Below are 17,448 nucleotides of genomic sequence, written 5' to 3' on the forward strand. Positions count from 1 at the left end.
GATGAAGTAAATATTGCTTGGAATTTGAAGCCAGTTCTGTTTTTCAATCTGTTTTCTGCGCGCGAGCGAGAAAAATACCGATTTTCACTCATTTGCTTCCTGACGTTGACGAGATAAGAGCTCAGCAGGAACATCAAATCTGGTAAGAATTTGCCGAAAATGACATGAAAATAACAGCTACCGTATTATTTTATTCGGTTTCCAGATTCCCTATTAAACTTTATTAACTGATGTTAAATCGGAGTTTTAGAATACAAATTGATCTACAAAAGGTTGTTTTCCCTCGAAAACAGTGAAATTTTGAATCATAAGACTTTATTTTTCGTATAGTGTTGGTTGCATTGAACTTTCCCTTTCTAGATAATCAAGAGGTAGAAAAGTAATGGGCCATGTTTTGTATCGACTATTCATATATTAGAACTGACAAGTTGTTTTTCAAAAGTTTTATTGAGAATTTATGCTTATTTTACAAATGTAGGTCCTTAAAAATGTAGAACAATTTGTAATACTATTTCAGAAAGTATCTTCAAAGATTATTCCTCCCTATTATTGCCATTTAGCTTGTGTCTGTCAGCAAAAGGCTCAGTTAATTATACCACGCTGCTGTCCAATAAATTTTGTCTTGCATCATATTTATCTTAAAAAATTGTCAAAACGAAATTATAAGTTACGTCCCCTTTGGCCTCTCATATTTCCACAGTCAAGGAGAAAATTCAGATATAGTTAGTCTCCAATAGTTGTTTGTTCAGATGTGTATTACCCATAGGTCGTATTCAATGTAACTAACCATGAAACAATATCAACTTGATTTATTTGCATACATCTGCATTGAATACAGCTCATAGATAATACGACGACATTTGAACTTAGCCTTAGGAGATACACCCGCCCCCGTTGTGGCCCCAGTCCGAGCTGCTGCTGCAGGTTCAGCCCTTCCTCCTCCTTCGGGTCTCTAAGTAACTATTACTGCGTCGCTGATTGAAATTATTGTCAGCTATCACTAGACACTAGTTTATTTGTCATTCTGTAGTAATACTCCTTACGTTATGGTGAATGATTTTGGCTTGGTACTGGACGTTGGTCAGTACGAAATTATTAGTTATTTGGGACCATTCGGGTCGGGCGCGAAGTACTGAAATATATTTTCAGGCGGTAGTAGGATTTGGTTTTGGTCTTGTACTGGACTTCGATCAGTACGAAATTATAAGTTATTTAGGACCATTTGGGTCGGGCGCGAAGTACTGAAATGTGATTTCAGGCGCCTATTAGGAATTCGCTTTGGCTTTGTACTGGACTTCGGTCAGTACGAAATTATTAGCAATTTAGGACCATTCGGGTCGGGCGCGAAATACCCAAAATATTTTCAGGCGCTAGTAGGATTTGGTTTTGGCCTTGTACTGGACTTCGGTCAGTACAAAATTATCAGTTATTTATTTGCGACCATTCGGGTTAGGCGCGAAGTACTGAAATATAATGTTCAGGCGCTAGTAGGATTTGTTTTTTGGCTCGGGTACTGGACTTCGGTTAGAAGGAAATTATTAGTTATCTAGGACCGTTTTAGTACTGAGTTTTAATTTTCAGGCGCCATATAGAAATATTTGGCTAGTTCTCTACTGTGGTCAGTACGAAATTATTTTTTATTATAGGACCATTCGGAACGGGCGTGAAGTACTGGAATGTAATTTCAGGCGCCTGTTAGAAATTCGCTTTGGTTTTGTAATGCCGTGTCCCGGGACTGAGGATGTTTAATTTCGTGCTGCTGTTGTTGTTGTAGGAAAGAATGTTAGAATTTAAGGCGCTATTCTATCAGGAACTGTTCTGGATGATCTAAGAAGACTGAAATGTACTTTTCTGTTACAGTAAGGGAAATGCGGAAGTTTTCTGAGGGAAGAAATTGATGGCGCTACACAGACATCGGCAGTTAACCAAGCAATTGTGATGGTGGGGCAATTAGCCCTGGAGCACTTGGAGGACGCTGGGAGAAAAGCAGGTCATGACGAGACAAAAAAATTCTCCGCCGTTCTTTCAAAGTGCAAAAAGTTACCGATTAATGACCAGCTGGGTGACCTCGTCCTGCGTCTGCTCGGTGATGAGGTTGACAATTAGACGATATTTTCGTTTCGTAAAATCCAAGACGGCGGACGGCACTGATGAGCTCGATACATCATTTCATGAAATGAATTTAGATGGTATGTATGTTCTGGCACTTATTTGAACTCATATTGCTTTGGTTGGATTGTATTCATTACAAATATCCACTTTCAGAGATATAATTCGACCACAAGAAGAAGCTCTAGAGCGAGGAAGTCACTATTTGCGCACATGATCGTACGCCGAATTCCAAACTCCAGGAAAGTATTTAGGCTATTTCTACAGTTATCATGTGCACATGGAATTTTATAAGCAAGAAATGCAGTATGGATAGGTCTTTCTTCGTCTGTGAACATTTTTAACATTTGCTCGCCGATTTCGTCCGCCATCTTGGATCTGTAATCTGCCAGTCGTTATTTTTTTTGTCTCCGCTTCAGGGTTCCTGTGGATGTCCCCGCAACAACAAATAACGACTGGGTACGAGTCTACAACAGATACACCATCCCGCCGGCTGAGTCTCCAGGACTCTACTTTGTCACCGATAATATGGGTTAGGATTCAGCAGGTGTACGGGGGGCTTAGGGGTCATTCATGTGATCTTACGGCTCTAGAATCAAATGTTCAAGCGGACTGTTGTGGACAACAATTCCCTTTCTTTGCGCCTGTTGCTTCAAGTGGGGCATCTGGCGTCAAAATGTTTGCTCAAGGAATCACTTGGAAGGAAAATTCGTTAACTGAGAACCCGTATGTTTTTCCCCCGTTTAATCTCATTGGCGCTACATTCAAGTTTTTGCGTGAGCAGAAGGCGAGATGCACTGTGGTGATACCAGATAAATACCCTAGACCCTATTGGTGGCCTTTGATTCAGGCTCATGCCAGATCCAAGCTGCGACTTGCTACACTTAGTGAATGTAGTGTTCTGCGCCGTCCCAGTAGAGCTGGGTTTGTTGAATATGGTCCCATTCCCTGGGATCTCTGGGCCTTTAAGCTGACGTTCGGCGGTGATGGTGATTAGGAGTCCGTGATTCGTGTGTACGGTAACACGCAAAGACTACTCGTATACAATACATCTTCGCCGATGAAATGTAATGATAGAAGCAGAAATGTTTATTTTGACGGCATGTGAAGAGAAGAGAGTGCAGTAAGGGTATGAGTATATAAAGGGAGACATAGCGTGCTAGTGTCACTCTAGCCAGCTCCTCTGTTTAAGCCATATTGACTTTTGCTAATTTTGTTTTTTATGTGTTATTTTTTTTTAACTTTTCTTCGGCTCTTAAGCCCCGAGAGCACGCAATGCTGAGCATTGGTTCGGGGAACGCGGTCCAGAGCTTTTTTCCTACAGGGTTTTTTATCTCTGGTTTACGTGTCCAGCTCAGTATTAACTTCTTGTAAATATAAATTAGGTGATTATAATATATTACCTTTTCAGATTGTAATTGTATTGGAAATTCAGCAGTGTTTACTGCTTGTCAGATTGTTTTGCATTGTAATCATTCAGTAGTGATTACTGCTAGCTGGGCGCTGGCTAAATATCCAGAATAAACAGGAGTTCTCCTGAACTTTTTTTGTTGTAAAGTGTTATATGAAATGGAGGCAAAATTTTGTATCAGTGTAATTTAGAATCTCGTGGATGGGTTAGCAACATGGACTAATGGAGGACTGGCTGTGATGTGAGGAAAATCAACTGCCGTTAGTGGTAAGGGAAATAGTCAAGTAAAAAAATAAGTAAATAAATAAATAAATAAAAACAGGATGGAAGATGTACTGCTTATATTATTATTAATTGAATAAGTGAAATGTAAAATGAATAAATTGTAAAAAATTGTTTGTTTTCCATTCTTGTTTAGCCGTTGCGGGAGGTCCCGAGGATTTGGACTCCAGCTATGGCCTGTCCCCAATGTAGTTACATTAATGATCACATTTTCCGGTTCTGTAAAAAATGTTGGTATAGGCGACAACTAGTAAGCCATGTGAAACAGAAAAGGTTTGATGATGTTGATATTGAAAGTATTGACGCCCGCATGTCTTCTTTGTTTGAAAAACAGTCTAAGTATGATACACAGAAAAGCCTTTCTACACCCAGTTTTCCCTCTTTCTAAATTCTTTGGCAGTACCAAACGACATCTTTTCCGCAACCCCATTGGATATAGTTCGTTTTCTGATTTGGAAGAATGTAAAAGAAAAGACTTGTGTACATGTATTACACTGCCCTAACCGTGGTTCCAAGGCTGCGTCTGACTGTGGATGCCCTGTGTATCTCGCAGCGGGTACGGTTGATTAATTGATTGGGAAGTTGCGGGCACTGTTCAATGAAAGCGATCGATCTGGTGATTGGAATGATACTTAAGGTTTTGGGAATCCTGCGGCGTCTAGTTTGGTTCGTAAGTATCTCAAACTTGTCAAGGAGGAACAAGCGAGGGCTGGTGTCACTCCCACTCAAGCTACGCCGCTGTTTGTGGACAAATTAGCTCGATTGGTGGACTACTGGAATCATCAGATTGAGGTGACCCAGGACGACCGCCTGAAACTAATTATACTTTTCAGATACCAAGCCTATTTTCAGACCCTGTTCTATTCAGGTGATAGGCCAAGTGTGCACAAATGAAATGTAACTGTTTTCTAATGATGACGGACTGCTATTTAACCATACATGGGATGAAATGCTTCGGGGAGATACATAAAATCTCTTTGGGGTTAAGGGATGTGCGAATGTAAAATTGTACACAGTAGCAGCTATAGAGAGTTATATATCCGTGACTCGAGCAATGAAAGTTGATACTACTGATGGTCACCTTTTTCCGCCCGACTAACAATCAAGGCCATAGCTTCCGGTCGGGTTGTGCTATATCTCTAGCCCTGGCAGGTTCCGCCTTGGCGGACATTATGAGTCATGTGGGCTAGGAAAGGTCCCATACTGCAATATACTACAAGCAATTGGGTAAAGTACTACGCGACAGTGATACTTCGACCCGTTTGTCAGAGATAGTTGATGATTAACATCCCGTTGTAGAGCTTTCCAGGCAGTATCGAGATCTGAACACTGTCAAGTATTTCATGCTGGCTTTTCCCCCGGATAATTCGAAGAAGCGTAAGATGCAAGAATCTGAGTAATTTAGGGTTAGCCGGGTACTTAGATGTAACGAAATTCAGCGAATGACTCTTATGTGTATGAGATTTGATAATTAGGAAGGGATGGCTTAGTGAGGTTTGGGGGGTCATAGGTTGAGACGTGATTTGTTATGAGAGGTGAGGTTGGTGATAGACTTTACTGGCTTGGCGTAAGAGACCCACACGTTTGTTCTTACACACGGGCACTGAGGCACGTGTACTCCACCCAGGATACCATAAATAGGAACCAATTCGTAGGTATTCTTGTGTGTCTATGTCTTTTCTCCCACTGAGGTTCGTCGCGACGCAAAAAGGCGATTAATGGAAAGGTGGATGGGAGCTGCAACGGGGGGAGGGGATTATCGTGTCGTAGGTTTTTTGGCGCCTTTAAAGGGTACCCACCCACCCGACCCGTCGCGTGTATCATATTCAAAGGGGCCTTTGGCTCCGGATTCACACGTTTGTTCTTAGACAGAACAATTAAATCTACCACTCTCAATACTAAATCAGTGATACGTGGAACAAAGGTCGGTTTGGATATTATACTATTCATCTTATTAGAACTGACGAATTTCTTTTTCAAAAGTTTTATGCTGATTTTACATGTCACGGTCCTTACAAATGTTGAACAATTTGTACTATTATTTTAGAAAGTAGCTTCAAAGCTTATCTCTTCCCCTCTATTATTGCCATTTAGCTCGTGTCTGTCAGCAAAAGGCTCAGGTGATTGCATCACGCTACTGTCAAATAAATTCTCTCTTGCATCATATTTTGAATTGGATGTGAATAGATATTATATATATATGAAGTCTCTGACAGCAGGATGTATACCTTTTAATATGTTGAATGTTAAATGAATAAGGTATGTTACACAGAAAGCAATAGTTACAGTTTTTTTCTTCTTTGGTGCAAAAATGTTTATAGTTTTATGATATTGCCACAGAAATGGCTAGCAGCACGAGTGGTACAGAGAGCTGGTAACAGACTGCACACACCTCCATCTTCCCTGTCCAAGACATCGCAAGAGGAACTGGCTAATGAACAAACTGCTGAACCACAAAGGAATATCATCCTGGCCGTACAAACCCTGTACCTGTGCCTATCTCCAACCCAGTCCCTTTCGATATTGGTCTTTCTTTATATGATAAAAAGTGGGGTGGGAGTGGGACAATAGAAGGAGAGCGCAAATGACCAGAAAGCAGAAATTGAAGGAAAAGAGCCTTATCCTCAGAAAAAAGTGATAAGAAGAATTATAGAGGCATTTTTAAGGAAAGAATCAGAAATAGACATTATTTTGGATGATATTGAAAAAACAGCTCTTGAGAGTAAAGGACGTAATCGGTTTTCGATGCGTACCACAAAATTTGAGATTCAAAATCCACGCCCTCGAATGAGCGCTCAAAACAGGAGCAAAAATCGCCATCTACACAGATGAGTCTTACATTTGATTCGCGACATCAACAAATAAAAAAATATATTTCAACTCAAAGACAAATGCCCAAAGAAGCCATCTGACTGGAAAAATAATGAAAAGTAACAGAAAATTTGAATATTCTCTCGCCTTAGTGATCGAAGTTCCAATCTCTGTCAAAAACATATAACACATTTATTATCAAAATTCTCAAAAGTGCACCACAATACGTGAGAGGCACTCAGCATTCTCAAAACATAAGTAGTTTCTCTTGACATTTTCGTCAAGAAACATTTTTGCCGTTGCGAGTTTACTCCAAGAATAATTCCAAAAGTTTACAGGTTTTACCTCCAAATTCTTGTCATCTTGGACGGCCGCTGTCAATCTCAACCGATGTTTCAATTAGAGGCGCGAAAATTCCCACGATAACGTAGCTAAATACGCATCCAGGGCAATTTGAAGCGAGACATACCATAAATCTTTATTCAAAATCGTCGAAGTTTCCTTACTTGGTGACTTCTTTGAAGATTTGTGTTGGCATTGATTGAAATAGATCGCGTGACATTCGGCTGGTAGTTTACAATTCTTGTGTTTCAACGCGCCACAATGAACTCTACACCCTTACGAGCTCGAGTCGAAGTAAATAGATTTTATTATCACTATCCCTATTTCTTTGAAAAGAAAAAGGGTTTAACACTGTCTAACAGTTCTGTTGTACGCGGTGAACTTGAATGTAGCCAATGTCACGTTTTTGCTATATCGTAAGACCGCTGACAAGGGCGTTGTTGCCGTTCGCAAGAAATAGCAGTAACATTCTTCGTTATGGCGAGCTGTTTTCTCAAGAATGGTCATTCTATTGACTGCGGCCCTTCGCGATGACGGACAGAGCTGGTGAAGCTAGCCAATTGTAAAGATGATATCGGCGCTCATATGCGGAAATGTCATCTCTCCCGTACAAGTATGTTCGAATACCAGGTTATATCCAGCGAGCTGTGCTTGGACATCTTTCCCAAGACACAATAAGCAATTTCAGAGTGTGCCCCCGACATCGGCACGAGCTAGGGAAGTACTGGAGGTCTAAGAGAACGTGTCAACACCCCCTGCACTCTACTTCCTCTAAACACGTGAAGGCCCTAACGTGATTGGGGTGAAAATGGCAGGCGAAATCTTCGATGCAATTGGTACGCAACTGCCAATTGGATCCTGTAAGTATTTTGAATCAAGAAATAAATAGAACAGGACAAACATTCCTGCAAACATTTAACTTACAGAAGCGCTCGAATGCCCAGCCCCCCCCCCCCCCCTCCACCCACACACGCCCTTAAAAAAACACATTGGGCGTGGGCGCGCAATATAAAGACAATATCTGATCGCATGCTTGATATAACGTTTGCAGATAACCTTGTTGTAGATAGGGTATGTTAATTCAGAGGGGCCTTGTGTTACTCCCCAGTAAGGAGGGGGGGGGGGGGGGGGGGGGGTTGTGCGCGCACCCAACCTTGTACATGTCATGCAACCAGTGCCCCCACCTCGCCACCTATATGCAAATAACGCTTTATTAATTGAGATAAACACGACATAAATCCTGTTTCCTGGTACATTTTTGTAAAACTACTGTATTATACCAATTTAGCTGTATGTACTGGCTGTATCAAAAATCACAAAGCAACGATCAAGACCACGCAAAATGATGCCGATCTTGAAGCTGACTCTTTGCGAGATACGCTGGAAAACATGTCCTTGTTAGGGAATGAGCGACTGCTAAGGTACATGTGGCTGAGTATTCTGTTCAGTAGTTTTACCGATTGCACATAGTATTTGGAATAATTGGAGTGTATAAGATAGCTAACCTTGGGACTAGTTTATTTTGCTAAGCAATTAGAGTTGATCTTTTATAGGAACAGGACCGGACACAAGCAGTACGCCGAGCCACGCCTAAGCTTTCTCAGTACCCCTAAGGCCGCTAGAGAGACCGAGACGGACTGGACACCGGGCGATTGGAAAGACAGTCACGAAGACGATGACGACGTAAATATATCTATTTACAATGATGCCATGAACAAATTGAGCTAAGTGTTAGGACTTCCCTTTCAACCAGTGACATCAAGGTTAAAAACAACCTGGCAACTTGCAGCAAAGAGTGAAAAGGATGAAATTACAGAGAAAGCTGATATTGGTTGTCGTTTGGTATGCGAAATGCTAGCGCCAAAAGCAGAAGCTAACCTTTTTGACACAGTTTGTCAGCAAGGTAGAGACGAAGCACTGAGTGAGAGGCTAATTACGAAATGATGCGCCTTCCCGTAACGTGAAGACGCAGATCCTAAGTCTATATGTTTACAGATTTCCCGCTAAAAAGCTTATGAAGCTACACGAGCCATATGAGACGCTGACACGCTGGCAAATAAAGCAGGCGCGGAAACACGCAAAGACAAGTGGCCCAGGAGTGCCAGAAGAGAAGACGGTTCATCATCGATCGCGCCTCTCTATAGAGAAGGTAGACCATTTCCTGGAATTTATCAACAGACCCTACTTTTACCAGGATGTGTCATACGGAACACGTGCATTGAAATTGGAATCTGGTCAAAGTATCACCATGCCTAACGTCGTACGAACTGTTACAAGATCTACTATGATTAGCCAGTACCACCAATTCTGCCAGGAAGAGAAGTTCTCTTCGCTTAGTCAATCTACTCTCTTTAAGATTCTCGATGCTAGAGAGGAATCACAAAGAAAATCTCTTCAGGGACTAGACAACATCGCTACCGATGGTTCAGCTGGTTTTGAGACATTGGAGAGAATAGTAGACCAGCTTGGAGCGTCAGGTGCCCAGCTTTTGTGGTGCAGTGAGATGAAAAGAGCTGAACGCTAGCAGGCATCTCAAAACCGAGTACCAGGCTCACTGTTCTGCCGAGCAGAGCGCATGCGCAGACCATTGTCGAGATTACGCAGTAAGCGACAAAGCCGATGATGAGTTAAGGGTTATATGCGATCATGAAAATAACGCAGTCTGTAAGCAATGTGAAGCACTGAAAGCTTGTATATCCGCTATAGAAGCTCGGATCAAGGATAGCAACCTTACATTTTATTCAAGCGAGCAAAAGGACGGTTTGCTTCTTGACCACGCCGTTGCTAAATCTTGCATTTTGGATTGAAAGCGCATATCCTCAGGGCAGTTAACCAAGAGAGATCAAACAAGACCTTTTGAAAAGCATGGAAGTGGACAAGGAGGCCTTGATAGTCATGGACTGGGCCATGAAATTTAACCCCAAGAAGTTTCGCGAAAAGCAGTCCGAGTGGTTTGGCAAAAGAGGAATTAGCTGGCACATCTCAAGCGGGATCATCAAGACGACGCAGGAAATCAATCTGACAACCTACGCACACCTGTTTAACTCTCGCACTCAGGATTGGTTTTCCGTCTTATCAATCGTGGAAAACATCATAGAAAGAGTAAAAGAAAGTAACACATCCTTGAGAACCGTGTACTTGCGCTCATATGAAGCTGGCTGCTACCATAATAACAACTTGGTGGCAGCCTTGAGTGATCTCGAGAAGCGCACTGGAGTCTGTATAAGACGCCTAGACCATTCGGAGCCACAGCACGGCAAAGATATTTGTGACAGGATTTTGTGCCCGATAAAGGCTGCCTTAAAGACCTACTGCAACGAAGGACACGATATGGCAAACGCCAATGATATGCACACAGCGCTGTCGGAAAGGCCCGTCAAAGGCACAACTGCTACTGTTTGTCAAATGGATGAAAGCAGAAAGTCTATTGATGTGAAGAAGATCACGGGCTTCAGCAAGTATCATGACTTTGCGTACGAGAAAGGATTGCGCATGTGTCGCCGTGGGAAACTGTAAGCGACTCCTTATAAAAGGCCAGAAGAACACTGAGCTCAACTGCCTAAAACCGTTCTTTGACATTAAAGAGTCGCGAGGTGTGAAGCCATCCCCTGCAGCTCCACGCAAAGAACAGCCTTTATTTGCATGTCCAGAGCCAGGATGCCGGGAGACGTTCGTGCTGTTCGCTGACCTGGAATTGCACCTCAATGTAGGGACCCACACTGCTGAGACGACATCAACCACGTATGACGTCATTCGAAAAAAAATGGGCGAATAGATGTCTAAAAGTCCACCAGGAAGCAATGGTGTCTGCATTCACCGGCGCAGGAACAGCAGCCCAACCTTTCACAGGTACGACGGGCGAGCCTGAAGGATGGGCGCTACACAAGGTACGGGGCGGGAGTGCACCATTTCCACCTGTTGTAAAATAATTTCTGATAAGAAAGCTCGAACTGGGAGAAAAAACCGGAAGGGAGAGCAGCCCTTAGCAAGTGGCTAAAGAAATGCGGTGCCTGAAATCAACTAACGGTACACGGCAGTTTACGCGCGAACAATGGCTCGCCAAGCAACAAATTCAGTGTTTTTTCTCACGCTCGCGTATACAAGAGGAAGGGCAACAATGAGCAGATTGAAGAGGATGAAGTGGCAAAGGAAAGTGAGGAGAAGGAACGACAGCGAGAGTCGGATGAGCTGTTCCTGCTGATCGGCCTAGATAGGAACACGAAGTAAATAAGAATTTTATTCATAGATACCTTCTCAGGCTAATTAAGGCTTGACTATGGGCTTATACGCGGAACAAAGTGATTTTCTTGAATATCTCGCGAAGTATACATGGTTTAGCAATAAAGCTAAGTATAGTGGTAGATCGTGGTATCTTACAACAGTTGGAATTCTTGTTGCCATGGAAACGTGCCCAATTGCATAAATTTTAATTTTAATTAGCTAGAATCATTTAAGTAAAAATGGGGAACATTTAGGCAAAACAATTAAGAAATCTTAAGGCATATATTTGTTTATTGACATAACACATGTATGAAATAGCCTTTGCACCTGGTCCAGCTATTTAATTTAGCGAGATATATATTTTTTTTATGTTACCACGGTAACCGTTGTCATGGTTACGGGGTCGATGGACCAGATGCAAAGGCTATTTATTATGGGGCTTTTGACTACGAATTAATATATAATATACATATTAATATGCAAATATATGAACATTTGCTTCCATGGCAACAAACTGTGCAGATCATCTTTTTCTCCTATGGTTATTAACCATGCCAGATTTGGTTGTTGTATGTCATCGCAGTCTTGTATTTTTGAAAAATACTTAGATATCCGCGTATAAGCCCATGAGTGGCTAAACAGGCAAACATGTGTTTCGTACATAAATGTTTGTTGAAAATGTTTTGATCTCGTTCAAAAATATGTGGAAGCCAATTGAGTGCCATATTTTGTGGGTGCCTAGACGTACAAACATTTGCGTCAAACGCCAGTATCTTATGTGGCACTTGTTTTGAAAATAAATAGACACTCGCTCGATCTCTAGTGTTCGTTTTTGTCACTGGATTTTGTCCAGCTTACTAAATAATTCCTTGTAAAGCTACTTTAAAACGTCATTTTTGCGTGTGTTTGCTATCTATGATTAATGTCCAATTAACCTTTCAGAGTTGATATATTTGGTTAATTCTTTATAAATTGCATCTTCCAAATAGTATGTGGTTCGCAAGGACCATATAAGACGCGCTTTCCGGTAATATTAGTGACCTTAAGCACGCGTAATATTAGGGACCTTAAGCACGCGTAATATTAGGGACCTTAAGCACGCGTAATATTAGGGACCTTAAGCACGCGTAATATTAGGGACCTTAAGCACGCGTAATATTAGGCACCTTAAGCACGCGTAATATTAGGCACCTTAAGCACGCGTAATGGCGGAGCCAAGCGCGGCCGCAGGCCGCGCGCGTAGCTCCATAGGCATAGAAATATGGTATAGGTATGCGACTTGGTTTTTGTGGTCATCGCGCGGGTACCCTGTGGTGTCACTCGCCAGCCAGCCAGTCAGCCAGCCGCGCGACTCCCAGGCCCCACTCGGCCCCGAAATGGCGACTAAATACAAGCACTGAGCAAGGAAAAAAGTTCTTGTCGATTATGCGATGATTATTTATTTTGCCTCAAATTTTGTGACTTAAGGATAAAGTCAACTAGAGGAGATCTACTAACATTCATTCACGCCAAGATTTATCTGGTTTTAGCTAGTAAATTTAAGCAAGTAACAGTTCACATTAAAAAGCGAACAAAACCACAAGAAAGCGACCAAAAAAAACAATGCAAGGTGAGTTTCGGACGACGATTTGTATTGTCTATTGAGGATATGACAGTTATTAGGCTTTTTGTTGTCCTTTTTGTATGCTTTGAGAATGCGAGTACTTAACTTAGTAATCAAATTATTTGAGCATAACAGGTTTTGTTTTGACATTCTTTGGTTTATCTATATTCTTGATTGTGTTGAATAAAATACAATACAACAAAAACTGGAATTCGTCTTTAATAAGACTTCTTCAGGGCAGATTGATTGTGTTGAGATATTTCATAAAGGCTAACCAATATCGTGTTGCATTTGTCAAATACTGCTAAAGAAGACCGTTCTTGTCTTTATATCCTGTGCTCTTAGTCCTAAGAAGATACATATCCTTAGAAGATACAGCAGCTTTTTCAACTTACAAGAGAAATTTTCCTTACCGAGGATAAAAAAAAAACCTTTTTTTCAATATGTATTGTTGTTATTGTCTGCATCTTGCATCTCATGTGTTTATATTTTTTCAAATAGTTGTGGAAAATTAGTTAGATTATAAATGGCTTGATGAAAAGATTGTTTGAAAGGTATAATAAATAATTGTTTTCACTGTTTTATGAACCAGGAACTACCTGAAGGCCAAGATGAATGCTAAAGACTGGAAGACATGAAAAATCATGTCTTGAAGAGAACAGTAGGATGTTCTTATTCACAAGTCATTTGATACCCCCACACCCATGGTCCCAGGAAAGGGTGGGGGATTAGACTTTTTTTAAAGCATGTTTCCAAGTTAGGAGTAAAAACAGTCAATACCACCACCCCTCTTGACATATTCTGGTTAAAAAGTGGTCTAAAACCCCACATTAACCCCTGGCCTCCGCGGGATCATGAGGGAGGGGGCTCAAATGACTAGTTCATTACTATGTGATTCAGCAGTACACACTCAATATGTTTTTTTTAGAACAAGATACTTATATAATATAAAACTAAAAACAAACTTTTGCTTTTTAAATAATAAATCTGTAAAGAAAACAGTTTTTTATCAACCTAAAGATAATGGGAATATTTTAGGAAAGTACTGAATATAATTATCATATAATTATTATTGTTATATTTTCTTTTCAAACATTTAAAGAAGAGTCATATTTCTTCCTTTTACTTCTCCTACTTCTTCTATTTTTATGCAATTGATGCTATTTGCTATTTCCCCTCTACACAAAAAATAAATTAATTAACAAATTTGATTTTTAAATTAGAAATTTTCATTTAGTACTTTCACTTATATCTTTTTTAGGATTTCCTTTCCAAGTCAGTCTCTTTCCCATTACATTTATTTTAGATGTTTAGTTTTATTTTACTGGAATGGTTTGATCCAGGGTTTCTAAAAACACCAAAATATAATGCATTACTGGATGTATATTTGTAGATATTAATTCCCATGAGGATGGGAAATCACCACATGGAAACTTCAGTATTGCATCTCATCTAAAACTGTCTGAAACTATATAATATCTTTGAAATCCTGTTTAATCCATTACTTGTTCTTTGTAAGGACAAAGCTTGTCAGAATGTAGCTTGTAGAATGGGACTTTTATAAGGGGAAGGTTTTTTTAGGATACTTAAACTATATAGCACTAAGCAACAACCATGTTCTTTTTCAATAATAGAATTTGAAGCTATGTTCATGTTACCCTTGGAATTAAGCACTTGCCCACCCCCCCATAGAAAAATATTGTATTACCCATAATGCAGTGTGTGTGGAAGAAGAAGAAAACGTGTTGACCGCCATGATTGTTTCTGTGTGGTTTATTTTCGGTTTATTTTTAATGTTACTCGAGTTTTCACAAATTATAAGGTAACATATTGGGGGCTCAGACAAAGAAAACGGATTCAGAAGATGACTGAAGAACTTCAGCTTAGTATCGAAGAGAGTTTGTGTCGCTTGACGGCCGAACAGTTACACGAAGTGGAAAACTTTTTGAAGCTACACGAGGACGACAAACTATCTAGGTTGAAACGGGTCAGAAGGATCTCACAAGCTGTGGATAACGAGCTTGAGAGCGAAGGAGACCAAGCAGTCAGCTATCTGAAGGGATTAGAGGAGGTTATTTCGGCGATTTCTGGAGCAACGAAGCCCAAACAAGAGAAACAAGCCCAGCCAAACACGAGTGCAAGTGCAAGTCCGAGCGAGGAGCTCCAAGCTCTGAAGGATCAAATGAACAAGCTTATAGGTATGGAATCAAAGAAAGGTCTCTACATTTCGGATATAAAGAGAGAAATGAAGATTTCTGGGCAAATTGGAGAGCCAGGACAGAAAGATAAGTTAAGTTTTGTCAGTCTCGTGAGACAAATTGACTCTGGACTAAAGAAAGGACACACAGAAGTTGAGGTGGTTGATGCAGTAATAAAGTCCATTTGCCCAGGAATGAGACTTCGCAGCTACTTGGAAGGTATTCCAAGCTTGACTCTGGCCCAATTAAGACACATTTTGCGCTCGCATTATCAGGAAAAAAATGCAACAGAACTGTATCAAGAATTAGCAATTTTGGCTCAAGCTCCCGGGGAAACCCCTCAGAGTTTTGTGATCAGGGCTTTGGATCAAAGGCAGAAAGTTTGTTTTGCGTCACAAGAGTCTGATAGCAAAATGAAATACGATCCCGAATTGGTGCAAGGACTATTTTTAAGAACTGTGGAGACTGGATTAATGGATGATGGTGTAAGGATGAAACTAAGACCATATCTACAGAACACAGATACCACTGATGAAGATTTAATCCAGCATGTAAATATTGTGGCATCTGAGGAGTTAGAGAGGAAATCAAAGTTAACCAAAATAACTAAGAAAGTTAATCAGCTAACAAGTGATAATGTCGAATCACAAGGGAATGGTGGACGTAAGGACAAAGGGAAGACTGCTCCAGCCGCAGTCTCAACAGAAGACCTGATCCTAGCAGAACTCAAGTCAGTGAAGTCGGAGATGGCCACATTGCGGGAGACAGTGGCCCAAGTGCAACAGGAAAGGGATGGCAATATTGATAATCGGGATATACATGTACAGAAGGCCAAGAGAGTTTGCAAGCAGTGTGAGGATAGCAATACGATTGATGCATGTGATCATTGTTTTTATTGCGGTTTATCTGAGCATTGGGCACGGGGATGTCGTAAGCGGAGACCAACACAAAACAAGGATTCGGGAAACCAGCACCGGCTGCCACCGCGGGACAGGCGGTAGCCGGGTCGCAAGTTGCTTCCACAGGAAAGTCCCAAGTATGTGTGTTATGTGGGCATCAACCATCTGGTAGTGATTGTTTAGTTCAATGTGCGGGTTGTAAGTCAGCATTGTACTGCGGTGTGCAATGCCAACGGGCTCATTGGTTGGAACACAAGAAACTTTGCACTGCGATACAAGAGTTACAAGCCAAGAAAAACAGTGAGTACGCAGAGCGAATTCAGTCTAGTGTATTTATGTCTCATCTCACTCCAAAACAACATGCTGTTATTTGTAAACTGGTAGGACCAAAATGCAAAGTTTCCTGCATGCTTAATGATATTAGCACAGAGGCCCTCTGGGATACGGGCGCGCAAATTTCAGTTTTATCTAAATCATGGGTCAATGAGAATGGTTTGAACACTGATTTACAAGATATTGAGACACTCCTGGGTCGGGATAGAAACTTAAATGTATCTGCTGCAAATGGCAGTGAGATCCCATATGAGGGATGGATCCCCATAACATTGAAGCTAGAATCCCATGGGTATACAGGGCCAGATGTAGAAGTACCTTTTTTAGTGACCCCAGGAGAGTTAGAGTGTCCCATCATTGGATATAATGTCATAGAAACAGTGATTAAAGATTTCCCAGGGGATAATAGCAACACCACAGGGAGCCCATTACAGGATATTATGAAAGGTGCATTTCCAGAAGTCAGAGGGGAGGCAGTTGGGGCCTTGATTAACTTTATCCAAACATGTGACAACTCAGAACCCTTGTGCATCTTAAAGTCACCTAAGAAGAGTGTCAGCATACCGGGGAGGCAGACCCTGAGAATTAATTGTCGTGCAAATACCGGCCCAGTCGAGGAGAAATGCCCAGTTATCTTTGAACCAGATGAAGACCAGACATTGCCTACAGGGCTAGAACTCTCCCAGTCTCTATTGTCCATCCCGAAAGGGAAAGCTACGCGAGTTGACATTTACGTCAGTAATGCCACCAAGCATGATATCACCCTCAGGGGGGGCACCATCTTGGGTAGTCTTAACCTTATCAGATCAGTTACCCCAGCAGAAGTGAAACTTAGTGAGATGAACTTGTCTGATTCAAGGGGGGTACACCCAGGTGAAACACAAGAATCCAGGGGGGCGACCATAGATTCATCACAGAGGGTCCCAGGGGTGGTGATTGGAGATCTGAATGAAGAACAAAAAAAGGAAGTCACTCGTCTGTTACAGGAAGAGGAGGAGACCTTTGCCCGTGATAGTCAGGATGTCGGTTGCATCGAAGACCTTGAGTAAAATTTAACCCTAATGGATAAGACTCCTGTTTACAAAACATATGTCTCAATTAGCCGCCCATTGTATGCAGAAGTCAAAGGCTATATTGAGGACTTGATAAATAAGGGATGGATTGTGAAGTCAAAGTCTTCCTACTCGTCGCCGGCTGTCTGCGTCCGTAAACGGGACGGGTCTCTAAGACTGTGCATTG

The 17,448-nt window shown here is 41.4% G+C and overlaps 1 protein-coding gene and 1 long non-coding RNA gene across 2 annotated transcripts; both read left to right on the forward strand.

The window, feature by feature from the left end:
* The first annotated feature begins 882 nt into the window (after nucleotides 1–882).
* On the forward strand, nucleotides 883–2,825 carry LOC116610672. Its single transcript, XR_004293377.2, has 3 exons — nucleotides 883–956; nucleotides 1,861–2,189; nucleotides 2,266–2,825. It is a non-coding gene; the product is annotated as an uncharacterized LOC116610672 (long non-coding RNA).
* A 138-nt stretch (nucleotides 2,826–2,963) lies between these two features.
* LOC125570178 (protein LIGHT-DEPENDENT SHORT HYPOCOTYLS 5-like) lies at nucleotides 2,964–4,901 on the forward strand. Its single transcript, XM_048731409.1, is given in 3 exon segments — nucleotides 2,964–3,033; nucleotides 4,203–4,594; nucleotides 4,791–4,901. Coding segments are annotated over 3 exon segments (573 nt in total).
* Nucleotides 4,902–17,448: the final 12,547 nt, after the last annotated feature.

The sequence above is a fragment of the Nematostella vectensis genome, chromosome 8, assembly GCF_932526225.1.
Source record: "Nematostella vectensis chromosome 8, jaNemVect1.1, whole genome shotgun sequence".
Classification (NCBI taxonomy): Eukaryota; Metazoa; Cnidaria; class Anthozoa; order Actiniaria; family Edwardsiidae; genus Nematostella; species Nematostella vectensis.